General features: G+C 36.6%; 1 protein-coding gene across 2 annotated transcripts in view; it reads right to left on the bottom strand.

Annotated features, from left to right (window-relative positions):
• Nucleotides 1–1,215: 1,215 nt before the first annotated feature.
• The window catches only part of NR2C1 (nuclear receptor subfamily 2, group C, member 1), a 35,979-nt gene continuing 16,298 nt past the window's right edge, over nucleotides 1,216–20,896 (bottom strand). The window contains exons 4-14 of one of the 2 annotated variants that reach the window (XM_010186927.1): nucleotides 19,970–20,051; nucleotides 17,054–17,233; nucleotides 16,343–16,490; nucleotides 16,154–16,244; nucleotides 14,639–14,823; nucleotides 11,505–11,667; nucleotides 10,797–10,918; nucleotides 8,018–8,157; nucleotides 6,314–6,451; nucleotides 2,323–2,428; nucleotides 1,216–1,774 (exon numbers count right to left, since the gene is read on the bottom strand). In XM_010186927.1, the coding sequence (XP_010185229.1) occupies nucleotides 1,600–1,774; nucleotides 2,323–2,428; nucleotides 6,314–6,451; nucleotides 8,018–8,157; nucleotides 10,797–10,918; nucleotides 11,505–11,667; nucleotides 14,639–14,823; nucleotides 16,154–16,244; nucleotides 16,343–16,490; nucleotides 17,054–17,233; nucleotides 19,970–20,051 (1,530 nt within the window). In that variant the 3' untranslated portion in view covers nucleotides 1,216–1,599. The remainder of the gene's footprint in view (nucleotides 1,775–2,322; nucleotides 2,429–6,313; nucleotides 6,452–8,017; nucleotides 8,158–10,796; nucleotides 10,919–11,504; nucleotides 11,668–14,638; nucleotides 14,824–16,153; nucleotides 16,245–16,342; nucleotides 16,491–17,053; nucleotides 17,234–19,969; nucleotides 20,052–20,896) is intronic. The other variant, XM_010186926.1, reaches the window with a different exon arrangement.

Genomic DNA, 20,896 nt, shown 5'->3' on the forward strand with positions numbered 1-20,896 from the left:
AGCAGCTCACATAGTGGAATTAAAAAGAACACAGAAATTCAGTGCTAGAAGCAGTTCTCCAATTCTTTTTGGCTGGCTGAGATCCTCAGGTGCTGAGAAAAACTACAGACCTCACCCAAGCCTCATCTAGTAGTCTCCTGGTGTTACAGTTGCCTTGGAGCTGCTAGTGCAGAGTAGGCAAAGGCTCCAATTTATGGTGATCTTTTGGCTAAGCAATTTCTGGTGCAGCCGTGTGTTTATTGATTGTCGTTGCCACAGAAAGAGAAGGTTCATGATAGAACTTGACCTCGATCCAAGACTTAGAGAATCCTAAATGCTAGTGTCAGAGGTAGACCACTGCTTCTCCTAGGATACCTCTGTCATTTTAAGCAACAGGTATTAAATGTGCTAGGGACGGATAACTTCCTGTCGCAAAAGGAAGCAAGGAGCAAACGTGTCAGTGTTACTTGTCAGTGAGCCATGTGCCTCAAGATAGAAAAACATTTAAACCCATCCTTAGATGGAGCTATGGAGTAGGGTTCAGGCAACACATATGAAGCATCTAGATCCATTTCTAATAAGGAAAGGAAAAGCAGCAGAGACCATGCTCCCATAGGGAGGAGCACTGGATTTGATAAACTCAAATTAAAAATATAATCATATGAGACTGGCTGGAAAAAAAAAAACTACATAGCCAAAGGCTAGGAATAATAAAAAAATAAAGACATGAACACAAGTTAAGAGGCATCTAGAATACCTCCTTTGTTGTGCACTGAGTATGAAAGAGGGAGGGGCAATGTGAGAAAGCTTTAACTTCTGAGACCAGAAAAACAAGGAGGATGCTCTTTGAATACCTGCAGTATACACTTCTCTGTTAGTTTTTCATTGTATGAAACAGCTGATGCCTACCAATATGTAATACTACAAACCAGTATTCCTCTGCATCCACAAAACAGTCAGTACTGACCCTTTGCTGCTCCACTGTTGATCAACTGCATCTGCATATCAGCAGAATAGTTTAAAATGTGAACTTCCCCTACTTTCCCTGCACTTGCAATGGTGTCCAGTGTTTCATTCAATAAGAAACAAATCTCTCTTCAAAACAACAGGAAAAGCTGAGCTTGTTTATAAAGGTCTTGTTTCCACAAAAACACTGGCCTTTTCAGGATGCTTGATCATGTATTTTCAATTTGATCAGTGAGAAAGGACTAGTAGCAAAACACTGAAAACACAACTCAGAGAGGAAAGTTAATTTATTTGTCTAAAACATCAAACTAAGTTGAGATACCTTAGTTCAGTCAAAGCTTCTTCAGTTTCTTCACAAGCCTGGATTTCATAAACAAATATTCCCAGTTCATCTATCTACAAAAATAGGATGGACAATTCTTGACTTTCTTCAGATACCAAGTTAATTTACAAGACCTTGAAGATCAGATGAAAAATAGGAAGCGTTCATATATTCCTTAATACACTCCACCACGTTTCCCAAGTGTACTGGAAAGGAGGAATATTAGCCTTCTTTGGAAAAGTGCATGGGAAGGCTTATTGCCATCTCTTGGAGACAGGGTATGCATTTACATCACCATGAGTGCCATGGTACAGAATCCGTGACTGCTACCTTTATACGGCATGACCGATGATCTGAGAGTTGTAGTCCGCTGTCTCCATTCGCAGGATGTATGGGATGATGCTGTCAATCTGAACATTTCCAATTAGTCCTGCAAAGAACAGCTCTTCAGTGATGGCAGCACTCATCAGCCTGAGAGCAGGCAATCGGAGAAGGAGTCTCGACAGTCTGGAAAACACATTTTTAATAAAGACTGTTACTTGTGGTCACAGATTTTGGTGTTGTTCACAATCACATTATCAGTAAGAGAAGATAAAAAATTAACAAGGGACAGTACTGGTCAAAATTCACTATTATCTAGTTCATTAAAGGCTTAAAAATTTAAATCACAGGATTATTAAATTTATGTTTAGTCATGTCTTTGGATTCAAATGTGAATATGCTAGTCAATCACATGGACTCTATAATAAAGTTTGGACTTAGACTAAATGGGAAAATATTCCAAGTAGGTGCAATTCAAAATGAAAACATTAAAATATTTCTTTTATTTCCAATATTTCATTTTGGAAATTAATAATGAATGAGTAGATAAATAACACTCATAATATGTATGAGTACATGCATAATATTTGAAGTGCTCTAAAGGTAATTTCTTAACTTTAAGAAGGTAAGAAGAAAATGTATAAAAATTATTTCTTACAAGGAATACTGTATAAATCAGTATCACTGATCCTCTGAAAAGAGAAACAATGAAGTAAGCATATAAGTTTACAGACCTGTAAGTATCATCTGGATATGCTTTTGTTACATAGTCTTGGAACTCCATGTAAGCCTTTTCTTGAAATTTCTCAATCTGTAGCACATTTTCTAGACCTGGATGATCTGAAAAAAAACCAACCCGACACTCTACATTGCATCTCATTTAGAACACGTACAACACTAAAACCTAGACAGATTATCTAATTTTAAGCACACCAAAATAATTATTTGGTAGCTGTAACAACTTCACAGTTTTAATGGAGGACACTGCTTTACCTCCTTATACTTCTTTTCCTCTGTATTTATGTTTTACTTAGTTTTTTTATAAATACAACTAGATGTTTTGAAGAGTTCAAATAAATGCAGTGCTTGCAAAGTTTGCATCAATCTTGATGATACAGCTCTCTGTGTAGCTGTAGGACAGCATTGTTTCAACACACTGACATTTATTGGAATATTGTCTGCTCAAATAGCATTTGGGTGGGAAGTGAAGGATAAAATTAAGATCAGTGGAAAAAGAATAAAAGTCTATGAGCCATTTGTGTCCTAAAAACTGCAGAAGATATATAGCAGATCATTCTTTTTCAACTGTTTGGTGCAAAGTTTTTAGCAGTGCTTTAACCACTTGAAATCTAAATCTTGCTAAAATGGATGGATAAAATGGATTAATCTAACTTCCAGGTCATATTTGAAAATTATTATCTGGCAATTCTGAACACTTCAGGTGCTCTGTAATTTTTATTATCCATCTATCTTAATGTAAATATTTTACTATCATAGTAACATGACAAATCATGTAGATTTTCCTTTTCAGGAATGGGATCATAAATGAGCAGCCAAATTACGTCAGATGAAAGATTATTTCTAACATTCACTCCTTGTCTCCAAATATATGGCCTTCTGTAAACAAGATCAGGAGGCTTTGGTCTAGCTCTGCACAAACAGAAGCTTTCAGAGCAATTTAGCAGCTATGTGATACTGGACTCCCCTGAACATGACAATTTACATAGGAATATTTTGTCCTATATGGTAATCCAGTCATTCCGAAAGCATGAATTCAAATTTATAAAGATGCAAAGACTTCTAGGCACTCCCTTTGCACTCATCTCTTTGCCCAAGGCCATCTTGTGATAGTCAAACAGCTGGCTTGGCACAAACTTCAGTGATCTTCACGTCTCCAGCTATGGATGACAGCAAATCAGCAAGGCCTACTAAATCAGATGTTCTTACCTTAGGACTCTGCTGCACATGCAGCCCAGCCCCATCCTGTTGCAGAGCAGAAAAATCCCTCAAATCGTAATTTCTGGCCTGCGAATCATTGGCAGAACATCCCTTCTGTTCAAGGTACTGAACATGAATTTCAGGTATACAAAGATTTTGTTACCTGGCTCATAGGACAACATATTGCCATTAAAGCAGCTACACACCATTAGGAATGTGATCCTGAAAGCATGTGAGCTAAGGAAAATTCATCTCATCACTTGACCAGATGTGTTCTTTTCCCAATATATTTTTCCTTCTACCTTTTCTGTTGTCAAAGGTAATCTGACAGAGACAAAGGAACTTCAGACTAAACAAATAAGTCAATAGTGCTTTGCAAGTGTAAGCTTTCTAAATAAATATTTTCTGCCTCTAACAGCACTGATGTCTTCAGACAGGCTAACAGATTCTGCTGTGAGTCCTAGCAGACATGGTGCTAGATAAATGGGCTTGAGGTATTCTTCCACTGTTTTGTTTTCAATATGGGAATAGCATGAAAAGACTATTTAGGGTTAAGGAAAACTTAAAGGAGAATTAAGTCTCCTGCGAGCATGATCCACTAAAATTGACCAAGCAAACACCCTCCCACCCCCACATAAAGAAAGTCTCTGACTCTGCTGAAATAACAGTGTAAAGCCCTGGCACCTCTTCAGCCCTTAGTGGAAAAGAATAACTGCAAATAACTTCAAGCAGTCTTAATATTCCAATTAGACTAAGAGTGGATACTGATTATCAGAAAAATGAAATAGTTCCTGTGCTGCAGTGGACTGTAGAAGCAAACACATAAACCCAGGATTCTCCTAGTCATGAGGACTCAGAGCAGGATTACATTCTACAGTGAAACATTCAGGATCTGATTTTCCTTAGTGACCCACAATAAAGAATATCTCTGGAATATCCTCTGGGAAATTCTCATCTTTACTGGATGAGACACGGTCTTTCAAGTGGGAAGTCTTCCATTAATGCCACATGAATAAAGAAACTGAAGATATGTAAGATTTTGTCATGCGCTTAGATGAGTTCATCCTGCTTATGTTGCCACTTCTCCCATGAGATGTGGATACTCTCTGGAAATACCACATATAGAAAAGATCATGTAAATATGAGGGAAACCGCAAAGCAAGAACCTCATAGTTCTTTTATATGTATCTATACGTATTAGGAAACCTGCTTAAAAATGACATTATTGAAGTGTCCAAGTTCCAAAAAAAATTCTCACCTCAACTAATTTCTCTGTGGAAGGGTGAGCTGCAACTGGAATGGGAAAAGAAAGTTCTCCTCAGATCTAGTAAGTCTACAGGACTGACAAGAACCAAAGACCCAGTTGTCCTCCATATCCTACACCACTGGCAGGGGGCAGGTCACTAAGATTCAGACAGCTTTTAAAAATGTTCTCTGATCTTTTCTATGAGACATCAGAATCTAAAAATGGCAGAACAGTGAGGACTAAGGAAGGTGTTGATGCTTTTAAAACTTTCTAATGCAAAACAGTGTGACTGAAGATGTACTCTTTAAATGTGACAGTGAAAAATTCCTAGAGATACAGAAAGCACTTCAAGTTTATACATTTTTCTTTTATCAGAAGATGTGGGTTTGGTTTTATATTAAATCCCTAAATTATGAATGATGAACCTAAGGCCTGCAATATACTGATATAATATCTAAATGCCTTTAGTGAAAAGTTAATTCTACAATTTTCAAATAAAGAAAATTAATTTTGTATTTTTCTACAGTTCAGGCATATGTGCTACATAATATAACTACTCAGTCACTGTGTGTTATAACCAGAGGACCTTTCTTGCTCCATATTGTAGATGATCTTCAAGAAGGAAAAAGTAATCATTATTTTATCCCCACTGTCTAATGTATGTCCATTAATGTTACTTGGAGCACCTTGGGCAAAGACTGTTCAGAAGACACAAAAATAATATAGGGGAATGTTTGTGGTGTTCATTCAGCAGAAATGCTGTATGTAATATTTATTTTCAAAATACCTCTGTGAAGTGAGGTGATATGTTTCTGTAATTTTGCATGTGAAAATTGATGCCCAGAGAGATAAGTCTTTCATACATTAAGAACACATCTTTAATACATCTCAGCTGGATGTGCAAGAGCAGCACTTCTGAAAATTAAACTGTATGTCCTCAGGAAAAGCACCCCAGAAAGGAGGCACAGAATTAAAAGCAATAAATAAAAATAATAAAAAAAAAAATCAGTGGCACAAGCAAGAGTAAAACTTAAGTCGCCAAAGCAGCACTCAGCTATTTATATTGAAAGATTAATCCTCTTCCTACAGTCACACATAATCACAGAATGTTAGGGATTGGAAGGGACCTCAAAAGATCATCCAGTCCAACCCCCCTGCCGGAGCAGGAACACCTAGATGAGGTTGCACAGGAAGGCGTCCAGGCGGGTTTTGAATGCCTCCAGAGAAGGAGACTCCACAACCTCTCTGGGCAGCCTGTTCCAGTGCTCTGTCACCCTCACTGAGAAGAAGTTTCTTCTCAAATTTAAGTGGAACCTCCTGTGTTCCAGTTTGTGTCCGTTACCCCTTATTGTTGTTTGTCACCGAGAAGAGCCTGGCTCCATCCTCATTACACAGTCCTCATTACACAGCTTCCCAGATTCCTCAACAATATAGGCAGTAATTCTACAGGTAACAGTAAATGCAAAGGACGAAACAAGGAGAAGTTAAATGGCAAAAAACCCAGCACAGACTGAAGTTTTACATTTGGAATAATTACATACCAGGACTGAAGAGGACAATGGCTTTCAGATATGCGTATTCATATCCATCTAGGCAAAGCTTAACCATGCTGTTACAGAACTCTTGCAGTTTGAAGATATGCTCCATTACCATTTTTCCTCTCTCTGTTGGCAGCTTATCTAAGTCAACACACACATAAAATATAAAACCTCCAAATCAACAGAAATGCAAAAAATGTGGTTGCACTGGGTTTTTAAAAATAACGATTTGTATTAGATTCAAACAGAGGGAAACCTATGCCATCTAGAAATTCATATATTAGGTCTGAATAATCTTGACACAAACAATTATGGACTATAATGATTTATGTTTTTGCCTTACACTCTACAGTGAGGTCTCTTTCTGCCACTAAAGCTTCCAATAATCAGAGGTGGACCAGAGCTTGAAATGATCAAGGAAGGGAAAGGTTACTTAGAAGAATACACTGTTGCTGCAGATGTGTGCTCTACATCTGAGAGCCAGGTGCCATGACGTAGGTCAGGGTACAGTCTCAGGGGTTGGTTTAGTCAAAGACCCTGTCACTGCTGAAGAAGAAGGTGCACTCTACACCTCTCCTGATTTGCATCTAGGGGAATGTGGTTGGTGCAGAGCTGTTCCCCTTGGGTCAGCAATACCTGAATGGCCTGGAAATCCCATTCCCTGAGCACCAGCAACCTGTGCATCTTTGGGATGCTGCAGCTGACATACTACACTAACTGGAAGATACTGGATATAAATTTCTGATTTGTGCATTCAAACTGAATTCCTAAAATAAACATAAAAAATACATATATCTGTAGTAATGATAAAACCCTTATTAATTACTACAATAACCTTTTTGGTGTACATGTTTAAAAATTATGCAGAGCAAAGTAAGTTCCTAAATTCCATCTGTAATACTCCTAAAGACATTCACAGATTTATTTGTTAATATCTTTACCTGATCCATTACATTTAGTGCTTTAATAATTAAAAAAAATTGTTAATTGTTTTAATTGTCTTATTTATAGGAGGATCTTATGGATATTTTTTAAATGTTAAAACCTCTCAGAAATAATTCTTTAATTACCTTATCATAAAAAGAGAGGAAAAATCTATAGTCTTGTGGGCTGTTTTTCTACAGTTTACCAATATGTTTTTGCATAGCATTAATGACAGTGAATTTTAACAAGCCAAACTATGCAAAAGAAGTGTATCACCAAGTTGGCATTCAGCTGCTTTGTTTCACAGCTATGAAGAGCAAGAACAGGTGGGTCATTCTTTATTCACTTTATACCCCTGATACAGAGCAATCATACTGATAGTACACTTGTGTTCTTAACACTGATGCTGCCTGAAATGTTCCTAACTTGAGCTGATGTATATTAACAGAACAGCAGAACATGATTAGACGTTACACAGGTACACAACAGAAACAATCCCAGTAAGTGCTAACCTATATTAGAGAAATGGCAACTTTTTATTATTTTTTTAATTTGGGGGTAAGTATTAGCATAGCTGACTTTTGCAAAATTGCTAAAAAATTCTGTCTTGTAAACTGTATTTTCTAGTATTATTTTGTTTCAATACTAACCATTAAACTCTATAAATGGTAAATCTTCATTAACAAATAAGTAAAGATAAGTAAAAAGCTTCTGTGCAGTTCAAAACTTAAAAAACATGACGTAATTCATGAAGTCTGGCAATGTGAATAGTATTCACCTTACCTTGCTGTAAACTGCCATGAAGGTGATTAACAAATGCACTTAATATGGTTGCCACATTCATAACTTGTGAACATTGCGCAAGTCCAAGTGTAAAAAGTTCGTTCCAGCAGGCTTTTACTAATGATATGCTGTTATCCTGTCTATTAAAAAATAATAGTAATTTCACTCAATAAAACCAGCCATTTGCATTCACATAGTTTTTTTTTAATTTGAAGAACACTTCATAAAACATTCATTTAATTCAACATTGCAACCAGTACCAAAAGGAAGCCTTGCAACAAAAATATTTTTATTTGCATGCTAGGATTAAAATACCTGTTTTACAGTGGCTTTTGTAAAGAAGTAATTTTTGTTTTAATGATCTAAAAGGAGACAGATTTCTATCAGAAAAGAAAGCTGAAGTTACAGTAAATGACAACTGTCTGGGCATATTCCATCATGCTCGTTTTCTTAGGATTTACACTCATTTTTGAGTAACATTAGCATGCAAGGACAAAAAAAATGTTTGCATTGGTCCTGTGTTGTGAATGTAGAATAGAGTCAAAGGTCTTTTTTTTTTTTCACTTGTAATCTGTCAGGTTGGTATAATTTCTTAATTAAAAATACATGTGAAATGGAACAAGTGAGATCAAGTTCCTGAGCTTCCTGACTGCTGTTTTTGTATCCCTGTCATGTTTGGAATAAGGTTTGAGATAAATGACTTCAAAGCATAAATAGAAGTCATGAGGATTTCTTTGGTGTAAGAATTGGTCCTTAAATTAATTTTCATGTGTAGTCAATGTTTTTTTTTTCAAATGCTGTAGCTTAAAATTAGGTATATCAATTCGTATTCAGGCTCTTCCATATCTGTAACCTAACTTTCAAGTATTGCCAAGCGTCTCCAATTCACAGAGCTTAATAAGAGCTCAGTACCTTAAAAAGAAATCATACCAGTGATGAGTCAAATTCAGGTACCATGTTTCACAGTTTTAGCCAATAAAAGTAAATAACAAAAATTTAAAATAAGCACAAGACCTATCAAAGAAGCAAATCGTATTAAAGCTAGGGTTTCAACTAAAAAAACAATGGAATGGATTTTTGCAAGAATGTTGATGTAATCTTCAAGAATGTTTCTGATGATTTATGGCAATACTACTATGCCAAATGACGGATGAACGTAGACTTGTCCTGGACTGGATTTACAGAGCTTACCTAGGGCGTATTTTTACTGTAATCCAACTCTTGTTACATTAGACATGATACTGCACATGCAGCTTCTACTGTATTTGTCACATCCCCATCACTGCCTGTCAAAGGGACTATGCTGAGTAAAGTGACAATAGGAGGTACTGGCTACTCTGCCGCCTGTGTATAGATGTGTCATCTAGAGCAACTTTACGGCTGACCACTTAGACCAGAACCAGGTGGTCAAACTCAAGCAGCCTCAAAAAACTAAAGAGGACGTAACCAGCTTGATGAACATTTCAGTGGGAGTCTCTCTTGCCTACAAAGGTCCTCATGCAAGAAGATGAAATAAGCAGTAACTTTGTATCATTAACTAAATGTGTATGCCAAAGCCAACTGCCTTGCAGAGACTAAGGAAAACATTGCCTGAGGAGAGAACCACCTGAATACAATTATTTATCATCCTTACAACTCACTTTGGCACCTCAACTCCTCCCAATTACTACTACCATGAATTTCTCTTCATTTTAAAAGTGGAGTGATTCACCCTTCTCAAAGTCAAAATTACAGCACATAATGCACTCAAACTAAAAAAGCTGCGTTGATTTCAAATAAACCTCCATTTGAAAAAAGTTAGTATTTAAGCTCTTCAAAAGGAAAAATGTACATTTATTTAGTGTTTAAATGTACTGTTGTCCATGATCTTAACTGGGACTGTAAATGCTGGCACAGGTGAATATTAATACTATTAGGACAGCCTGCTCCTGCATCTTTAATTCAAACAGAAAAAATATATAGGGAAGTAACATATTCAAAAAATATACAATTTTGAATACACATTTCTCATTATATCTTTTCAGGGAGACAGGTCTTATACACAACATTTTATTTTTAAAAAGCAATTCCCATTTTTATTATAACACTAACTTGCAGTGTCTCTATTACAAAAACCTTTCAAAATTTATACTGATACAATGTACTGTATGTTCATTTGCTACGTGCTTTGGAATTCTGCAGGGCAAAAATCTCCACTGAAATAAAACAGCATATTTACCTGAATTTTTACTCTTCCTATTGTTTAACTTTATAGAATTTTACTTTTTCCTTCTCCAAAACACAAGCTTCAATTAGACACAATACAGTATCTTTCCTAAAAAAATGTAGAATCATTTGGCTGAAACCTCTGAGTAGACACAAATGGTAATCACAGGTGACCCTGCTTTTGACAGCCTTCAGGGAAAGGGGGACAATCGCTCACTTGAAAAATGAAATCTCTTTGCTGCCAAGTCATACGCTACTTGGATACTGAATTAAAGAAAAACGCTGTAGATGAGAACAGACAAACATGATTTGTACTCCACTTGTGTCAGAGCTGACAGAGTATCTTTGATGTGTCTTCATAAAATTACTTCTGAAAATAACATAAATCACTTCTCCCCGTGTTGTTTTGAGATTTTTTCTCATTATGATCATCAGCATACTACTACATTTAGCTTAAGAATTTTAAGAGATATACTTAATTCTGCTGGAAAAGCAGGATGTTACACAAACTGTAAAGAGAAGGATAAGAATTATTATTACTTACAATGAGTGAGTAGAGTAACTGAACACTTACCCTAAAGCTTGGAAAGATGGAATGGAACGTGCCCAGTGCATTGACAAGAAGAGCAGTCTGGAGGCAGTCTCGCAGATATAGTGAACGTTAAGATATTCAGGCATAGGAGAAGGCATGGTGAGCTGGCAACCAAAAAGGAAAAAAAAAAATAAAGTGCAAGTCAGTTATTTTACTTTCTTCATAAAAAGACTTATGAATAAGAAGATGAAAAAAATGGATAGAAGAATTTCTGCAGGCTTGTAAAATGAGAAATAAAGCCAGAAAATATATGGCTCACTAAACCCCCCCCGTATTCTCCCTTAATGACTGAAGTCAATTAAAACAGGATATACACACACAGGAGAAACTCACAAATACACTTAAGAGTCTCCAAATCCAGTTGCAGATTGCACCAAATCCACCTGTTAACAAGTGAGAATGTGGATGCCGACTCTCAGCTTCGTGTCTGTGTAAATCCTTTTGCATGGATTACCTAGCATTTTTAAGCTAAGAAGCTATAAAATAAACAGTGCAGCTAAACCACTGAAGAGAGCTGTACATTTTTCCAAACAAATGGTTAACCAGTGAACAAAAGTAGTGGATTCATCAGAAATTAATGCCAATACTTAAATAATTACTCTTCTGAGGCATTCAAAGTAAAATTTAATGAGATCAATGTTTTATGTTAAAATGTTTATAAATAGTCAACAGTAAAGAAGTGTTAAGTACCCTGAATGCTACATGAGCATCACTGAGCAGTGGTCCCTCTATTTCAACAAGATTCATGTTCGTTTCCCCACCGATCAGCTGTACGCTGGCTTCAATACCTTCAGAGTTCTGGCACGCTGCACTCTCTGCTGGATTTAATGCTTTTGCAAGAGTATCAAATGCCCTGTAAGATCACAGCAAACAAAGAAGAAAGAAAATAAAATGTCATTTTAGAGACTGTTTCAATTTAGGAGGAACTTGTATTTCAGATGTCCATTTCAAAGAACCAGATTTGGAAAACAGAAGTCAGTAGTATGCTTTTTCTGACACTCCACCAAACAAAATCCCTGAAAACTCCAACTTACTGTGGCTCTAAAACAAAAATTAGCAGCAGATCCTGTTCACAGTAGTTGCCAACAAATTCACAGTTTTGACATATTGACTGTGCTGCTGAATCACAGTTTGCCTTTCAAGATCTCTTTAGTGATGTTTACTGAGAGTGCTGGCATGAGCATGTTAAGCACAAGATTATCAGGCAGATTATCAGTTAAAGCAACTTAATGCACAGATAAATTTTACAGGTTTTTTGCTGCTATGAACCACAAACAGAATCAGCTATTTCTTTTCTTTTGAAGTAATGAGTTGTAATTAGGTTATTCAACTTAATTTGAAGAGACTGTACTGAAATACGCTTTTAATACCATCCTTAGAGTACCCTTTGATGTGGGGCAGTGGCTCCTGTCACATGCACAAAGATTACAAGGGGGATGTGAGGATAAGCACAGATATATTACTCATTATTTTGCTACTTGATAACAGATCTGTTGTTTTTCTGTTCATGAATACACCTGAGAACCACAACTGATAAATCTTCAATCAAAATATAGACTTGATCACTGCCTGCAGACAGATGACATATCCTGAGAGCAGTATCATTTGTATACTGTGTTGCATGAATAACTTACCCGCTCAAGCCTGAAAACTTTAAAAAAGCTGGTTATCAGCTTCTGTGTAGTGCTGATTTGCAACTTATAGAGACATGTTTATTACTACAGAATCTAAAAATCACTGATTTAATGCCAAAGTCTGGAGTAGAACTTTGCCACCTTCTCTTCCCCCTTACTCCCTAGCTATCTAAATTCATTAACATGCTAAAAAAATCTAAATGTTTACTAAGTTTGACATAACCATTTACAATCAAATGAAATGTCACCATAAAAGAGCTGCTGACCCTGCCTCAGGCTTGAGATTGTGAACAAACTGGTTTTTGGTCCTACACTACCCTGTATACCTTGATGTGTACACCTGAGGGTAACTGGGCCGTGCACAAGTGGACTAAACAGATGTGACTACACGGATACACCTGGGACGTTTTCTGTCTCTGGGACATGGAAAGTAGGCATAAAGGGAATGCATTCATGGGTAAGCTCGAGAAGTATGTGAGGATAATGTAACTTCTAGAGCTTTCAAAGCTCTCATAAAGCGGCAGCAGCAAGGCAGCAGAAGTCAACAGACGCATTGCTTTCTCACGGCTCAGCACTGTGGGTCCTTTTCATCCATGATGCCCCAACATGAGCAACGACTGCAAGGTAAAACACCAAGGAAAAGAGAATCTAGAACAAAGCTTGCCTGGAAGCTATGAAAACCTAGCCCACAAAGTGAGGAAAAAAAGGTGTAATTAACATCAAAATGCATGGCATTGACATCCTCTGCTAGAAACAACTTTGGTTCTCTTTTTGTTGGGCCCAGTCACTAACAGATATATAGGACTGCTGATAAATTCCAAAAAATGAACATAGATAATGAAGCCATTAGAGGAAAAGGTATAAAGCATTACAAAACAAAAGCAGCAGAATGCTAGCAGCAAAGTTTTACACTAAATTTGTGTCAGCAAAACTGAAAGCTTAACTACTGTAGCTGCAAGCAAAGGAATATAACAAAATACATGACAAACACGGATAAAATTTGCTTCCTGAAACCCTTAAACTCCTTTTCTTCAGTAAACATCTGTGTCTGTTAGATCAAGCTGGCATAGGGCAAGAAAATAAAAGATTTAGATTAAAAAAATTGTCTCTGCTTGGGTAACAACTTCCCTTCCACTGGAATATTCAACTTGAACCTCCCCAAATGAAAGATTACTACATTTTTTTAACAGCCAGAGTACTGAATGAAGTTTATCCCAAAGTACAACAATACCATTTACACAGCATATTCTTATAATCATTACCTAGGAGGACACAGCAAAGGTCCATATCAGCACCTATATAAAGTCCCATTGACTTCCTAAGCAGCACATGAAGAAAGGAGCAGAACAAACGCATTCTTCTTGCAACTATACACTGTGGTAGAGATCACAGCAGAAATCCCCTATGTCAGTCAGGACAAACTACTTCACTATATACCAATTTTCTTTTCCTTGATGGATTTACTCCACATACACATTTTCAAAACAGCATGTACAATGTAGACGGTGTGTAAAGGAATATTGCTGAGACAGCTGTCACAGGGTTGCATGAGATGACAACCAAGGAAGAACACGACTGGGACTGACGGAATAACTGAGTATGTACTACATAGAGTATCTTACACAGATGCTCACCAAAATGGCTCAGTTAAAACGAGTGCAAGACACAAGTTTGTAAATTATTCAGCGAATGTATTTGTATTGATGGTGAGAGTTTTGTGAGTTCTCCCATGTAGAACAAAAAAGCTTTTCAAGCTTTTAAGGTAATTAATAGTTACAGGCATTAAACTACTTATACAGATACAGATATACTACTTATACAGATATACACTACTTACACAGATCTCTAAGAAACATGTTTCCAGGATGATACAAAGTACTAATACTATAGTAAAAGACCTAACACACATTATTAAGCCAAACCAAAAGGTAAGAAAATCAGCTGTATTCATTTACATTGAAATTAATTTCAAGTACAAACAACTGCAAGTACTTTTTCTCAAATGGAACTTCCTTATGATTTTGCCTGGAAGAATCTTACAAGATTTATGTTTTACATGAGCTTAGGCTGTTATTACTATTATTTTTAGTGCAGATAAATTTCCTACACTGTGATGATTTAATTAATGGTCTGAATTGACAGAGATCTTCTTGAAAATTGAGTAATATTTTCAAGTGTAGCATGCCTTACCTTGTAACATCACTACTAGCTTGTTCTTCTTGCTGGAGTTCAGATAACGATGCATCTCCGTTACTTAAACTCTCAATCATAGATAGCTCTGTACTGCTTTGTGACATGTCTTTGCACTTGCTGAGATTTGCTAATGAGGTCACCACGTTTGCCAGTGTACTTAAATCTCCCTGACACGCTTCAACCTAAGGGAAAAGTACAGCTTTTAATTCTCTCATATTGGCAGCAGTTAACTTGCAGTAGAAGAATCTAACTTTTACATAAATGAAGAATGGAGCATATGAGTGTACCTGTAAGAAAACTATTGTTTTCAGTACATGGGTAATCATAATGCAGCAATTAGACACTGCACTGCTTCTAAAATATGGAATATTTAGACATTTACTTTTACAGGTAATAGCTATCTATTTCTTTCAGAAAGAAGGCTACAGATGGTAATCAAGTGCCGAAAAAGAATTTGTCATCCCCACTCACTAGTCAGTCACCGGGGCTATAAGACTGCACTAGATTCTGTTTTTAGCATCTTCCTTCCTTCCTCATGCAAATGAGTGAGTAGTGATAGGGCAGGAGAATGTTTGAAAAGAAGGAAAGGGTAAAAAGTCACCTTTAAAAGCAAGCAGCAAAAGAAATCTGCTGCAGCCTTTTTGGTTTTTTATGTCTTTATTTAACTGCAAGGGAACAAGGTGGTTCAGTACTGACCAGCAACTCAGAGAGGCAGTAAGAGATGTTTCCCACTCTGTCCCACAGAAAAAAAAAAGTAGTAAGGAAAGTGCATGATTACAGACAAGAATGCTGCTGCTAACACCAGCATGCCACATGTCATTTAGCTTGCACTGTCATACTCTACAGGCAGAGCCAGAAAAGTGAAATGGAATAAACAACTTTTGATGGGGTCTTTTGCAGACAGAGCAAGCAAGGCAAAACACATGAAAACAGCATGAGGCAATTTAACACCAGGTAGAAAAATACAAAATACAAAAGCTTCCTACTGTGCATGTGTAAGGAAGTTACCACATGGCTTTAGTGGATTGTAAGTGTAACAAAACAGAAACAAAGGAAGAACAGCTCAGAAATAAGATTGTTGCTGACATAGCTCTTATTACCTTTGGAAAAAACAAACAAACCAGTGATTCAGGGGAAAAAAGTATAACAGTATTTATGAAATGCACTGTGATGATGCCATGTGAGGTTCTGCAAATACCTCACTTTACTGGTACAAAAGAAATATCCAAGTGTCAGAATTACCCAATACAAGTAAAAATATTGCAGCCCTTAAAGCTCTGTAAAAACCGGGAGGAAGGCAGTTACTTTTTAACAGTTTTTACTATGGAAGGTTAAAAGTATTCTTCTGAAGGGAAGGCATTTGCAACACTGGCTAACGTTGTAAAGGAGTATTTTAAAAATTAATTTGACAAAACAGAAGTACAACAAAACAGAACACCCTTCCTGCCTACATACACCCTTACAGCAATCACCTCTACTTAATGTATTAGTTATATATATATCATAACATACCTTTTCTGGAGTCATCAGCACAGTGGGTTCACTTTTGATTGCAGACTGATGAATGTTAACAAACATTCCTGATTCCAGCAGACCTGTCGATCTGACACAAAATGGCACACATTTTAATTTGGGTTAATTTTAAAATGAATTTTTCCTGTTTCAGGCAACAGAGATAGCTGCTCCTGAGAATGCACATACCTTGCTGTTTCATTGTCTGTTACAAAAGTCGGAGTTGCAGCCAATGGACTACGAAGATCTTTCCGAATGTAGATCTTTTCTGTAGAAGCTGCACAGTTTGACGATTTTTCTCTTGACACTTCAATAGGTTTCCTCTCACACTGCACAGCTAACAAAATAATATGCAACTATTAAGTCACATCCCAAATTACAGACTGAGATATAATCCTTTTTTCCATCTCTTTATTTAATCTGCAATTTTTTAAGTGGAGGCTTACGGCTTCTCCTTCTCTCATTTTCGCTATCCCACACTCTCAGTTCATTTGCAAAGGACTCATGGTACCCTTTTTCCACGGATTGTGGGGCTGGGTTGAAACCACCTAACTTTATGCACTTAAAAAAGTTTCTCAAATTAGGACCTTAGGCAATACAGAGGGAAAGGGACACTTCACAAATTTCAGTTCAGACCATTTAAGATCTAGGCGACATCCTGACCCACAATCACTGACTTCAGGGAGGAAGCAGGTTTTTAATTTTAATAGCTCAGCGTAACTAAGTGGAATGAATCTGGGCTTTAGCCTACAGATCCATCACCTTGCTTTGCACTGATCAAAGAACACTAAAATGAAACTAAAAGTATTATACCCTATGGGAGGGAACTCTCTAGCTCTTCTGTAGCACAAACTTAAGCACAGCTGCCAGCTAAACTAATTGACGCTTATTCAGACTTACAATCTTGTTTCATCCCAAATGCGATGCATCTCTGCAGCCTGCAGTACTGACAGCGATTCCGGTGGTGTTTGTTAATGACGCAGTCTTTTGTTCCGCGGCACGAATAAACTAAATTCTTCCGTATACTCCTTTTAAAGAATCCTTTGCATCCCTCACAAGTTACTGCTCCATAGTGACGCCCTAATTACAGAACAACATAAATCAGTATTAATTCTACACTGTAATGTTTTTAGCGTTTATACTTATTAAAAACAATTTTAATTTTAAAAATTTGCTATTTTACTCAGAAAAAGAACACTTTTTCCACCATTGGTCACAGAACTTAGAAAATATTGTGGGCATAAAACAACATAAAAAAGTGAGTGAACCCTTTTTCTAGTTCAAAGCACTTAGACAGGACAAATTTTACAAATAGGCCAGCGGCTTATTAAGTTCTTGCTGAACCTGTTGACAGCAGTGTTACAAAAAAGCTATGAAAACAGGTTAGCGAGAATATAGGAGGAACTCTTTTAATTTAGATATTCTTCAGCAATTTTTTTAAAAAGTCCCTACAGTCAAGTCCTGTTATTGCTCATTACAAATTCAGCAGTCAAAACTGCACGCATTAAACCTAATGGAACCATGGAAAGTGCAAACACAGCATTTGACAGCAATAGGTAATCACTTCAAAGCTTTACTTTCACCTTTCATTTTCCTAGCAGGGTAACAGACTATCCTCAGTTCTTTCAGTAAAACTTCAATGAAAGAATAATTGAAAATAAATAAATAATTTTTAAAAAAATCAGTTCTTTTGTGAATTTTCTAATATATAATACTAACATAGAAAAACTTCTAGGATATACTACAGGAAAAAGCCAATTTGAAAAGTTATTTTCAGAAGCAAATTGTTTTGATTCTGCTATAGCACAAAATACAAATATTACTAAAAAGTACTGGTTTAGATTGAGGCACGCTTGGCAATTCCAACAATTTTGATTCTGTGATCCTGAAGAAAATTCTAAAAGCTAAGACCACTGACAAACACTCAAAATACAAACTGTGGGGGCACTAAGGCTGCTCTTTGAATGAAGCAGGGCACATTACAGAAATAAATCTTAAATATGAACTAATTTAAGGGAAAAATTATCTTTAGATTCTTTTCTCAAACTTTTTTTCTCCTCTGCCTGAAGTTTCTAGAAGTTCTGACACGTTTTCTAGATTCTTTTATCGGAACCGTATCACCACACTATTAAAATGTGACATTTATAAAGTATCATATATATTAAAAAGCATATTACTAAGTGAAACACTTTAACAGCAGCTGGATTGTGAATACTTAATATCCATCCTACAAGGCACCAGTGCTGCTTCTCCCCTGCTCTTTGACGTAGCTTCTTGGGACTTTAGCTTGGAGGTGGTGACTGCAAAGTGGCTTGCACGACACTGCTTGTCACATGGGGGCTCCCCAGAACCTGCATCTGCTCAGGGAAACGTGGAACCCTCCCCAGATTCACTACCACTGCTCGATACCCCTGGGCCAGGACAGGAGGAACAGCTCCTGGGATCCTGAGGCTCTCAAGGAATACTCCAGCTCTCCACTGGGGAGCCAATTTGGGCAAACCAACCAGAACTTTGCCTTATGTTTGGCAGAAATTTATTTTGGGATGGCTGGAGTCTGATATGTATTTAGAGCTCACAGAACTATAGTTTTAATGCTAAACTTTGCCTCAGTACAAAAAAAAAATTGCTTTTATCTTCTAGGAAATTTGCTCCCCATCCTACTTTTCTTGATGATATCCTAGAATTATTTCCTTCTTCCCCCAGGCCCCCCATTTCTACACACTTTCCTCCCATCACTTCCAAAAGGAGCATTTCACTGCAGCTGTCGTCTTTTGTTATTACTGGAGGTCAATCACACAGACTTCACTGACAAACCATAAGAATTTTCTGATGGTGCAACCATTTCCCTACTCAGTCTAATTTTAGCTAGGTAAGCAAAGAGCAAAGTGAGAAGTCTCACTGCTCTTACACCCCATTATCTTCTGTAACAAAGGAAGTGCAAAGAAAAATGAGCTTTCAGTATCCATGTAACCACGTTTCAGTATCCAGCAACCGTGCAGAGGAACAGCTGTTGTAATTCTCTCTTTTTTTTTTTATTAATAAAAAAGACAAGACCCCCTGTCTGTAATTCCAGCCCTGACAGATCTGGAACACTTGGTGGCAGGCACACATGCCAAGGAAAAGCGGGAGACAGAGTTCTCCAGTGCACTGCTCCCGTTATACTTCTTTCAAGTCTCTGATACCCTTACACAAAATTTAGTGCATAAAACATTTTTCTTTTCTTACCTCAGTACTCTATTGGCAATGTATGGATATACTGCTCTTAAGCTAATTTTTTACTGGAATTATAATGCATTTTTACAACTTTAGTAATTCAAATAACTAACTGTCTCACATAAATCTCACATTAGCACTTTTTTCATATACTTGCAAAGTCTCCCTTACCTCTATTTTCATATTTAAAATACTGAACAGGTTTCTCATATATTTTAAGAGAATGTGACAATGACACAGTTCACTGTATGACCTTATTTTAAGAAAGAAAAAACTCTCAATATTGCTGCTTAAGTAATTTTATCAGCCAAATTTTTATAATAGAAAATAAAATGTATCAGCCTAAGAAAAATACGCAAAAATTACCTGGTAGAAAACATTCAATTTATTATGTAAAAGAACAAAAATTAAGTCCCACCCATCTACACTAGACTAACACTTTCTCCACTGAAAGAGTAGTGTATCCTTTCTGTTTGTCCATATGTACATATATATACATATATGTATACGCATGAAAACTGTCATACAGCTTCAGAAGAATTTTAAACAGCTTTTATAAAATTGCACCATCTTAAAAAAAAAGAGACAGAAAAAAGTGAATACCTGATGCCTTGTCTCCACATACAACACAAAGATCAAACACTTTATTTAGGCTCTGTTCATTGGGAGAGTTGTCTGTTAAAATCTGGAAAAAAGTGTGAAAGAATTTAATTTTCCTTTTTCTTACGATCAAGAAAGATTAAAATAAATCTCATGCTTGTGTTTTCTCTCTAAGATAGGGGAGAAAATTTACAAATTATGAGGTTTTCTTGACTAGATTTTACACTCTTCACAGACTCAAAGAAGCTACCTGCCATGCCACTGTGCTCCTTTTCAGGATGGAACGAAAGTTTCACTTCTGATACTTCTGAGAAGCATTCAAGATTTCATTTATCTAAATACTACTTCTGCAGAATGGAGTGGCATTTTGAAAAACATTTACCATCTACATATTCTTATCTTATCTTTAGTTCAATTTTGTATTTATATCCTAGTGACTTGCCCAGAGTACAGAAGAGACTGAAGCATTAAACAGATGGAACAAAAAAAAAATCCCTTATGAAGGCTACTATATCTACAGTCAGATTTATTAACTCCTTTTTTTATAATACACACAAATGGTGGACCAATAGAAAATGTACTCTGGACACTACCGCTAAGCATCAAGTGATATGTAGCTCGTCTTTCAGTTAGTTTGACATTATTATGGTATTCTTGCCTTATCTCGTTCATTTATGTCTGGTACCGGTAAACTTCATAAAGCACATCATATTAGAGCCCCAGCACTACAGAGTAGGTGCTACAGCCTTCCACTTGATCTTTACAAACTCTATCCCACTGCGACATAAATAAAGCACAGCAAAAATTCAGCTGAAAAAAGGGACACACATATCACGGAAAGCAGAAAAGAGAAAATTATTCTTCCCATTAAAAAGAGATTACAGTTGGGAAGTTTTAAGAGCTTCTAACTTCTACTGTGTCTTAATGGGA

This window comes from Mesitornis unicolor, unplaced genomic scaffold, assembly GCF_000695765.1.
Source record: "Mesitornis unicolor isolate BGI_N332 unplaced genomic scaffold, ASM69576v1 scaffold22966, whole genome shotgun sequence".
In the NCBI taxonomy this organism is placed as follows: domain Eukaryota; kingdom Metazoa; phylum Chordata; class Aves; order Mesitornithiformes; family Mesitornithidae; genus Mesitornis; species Mesitornis unicolor.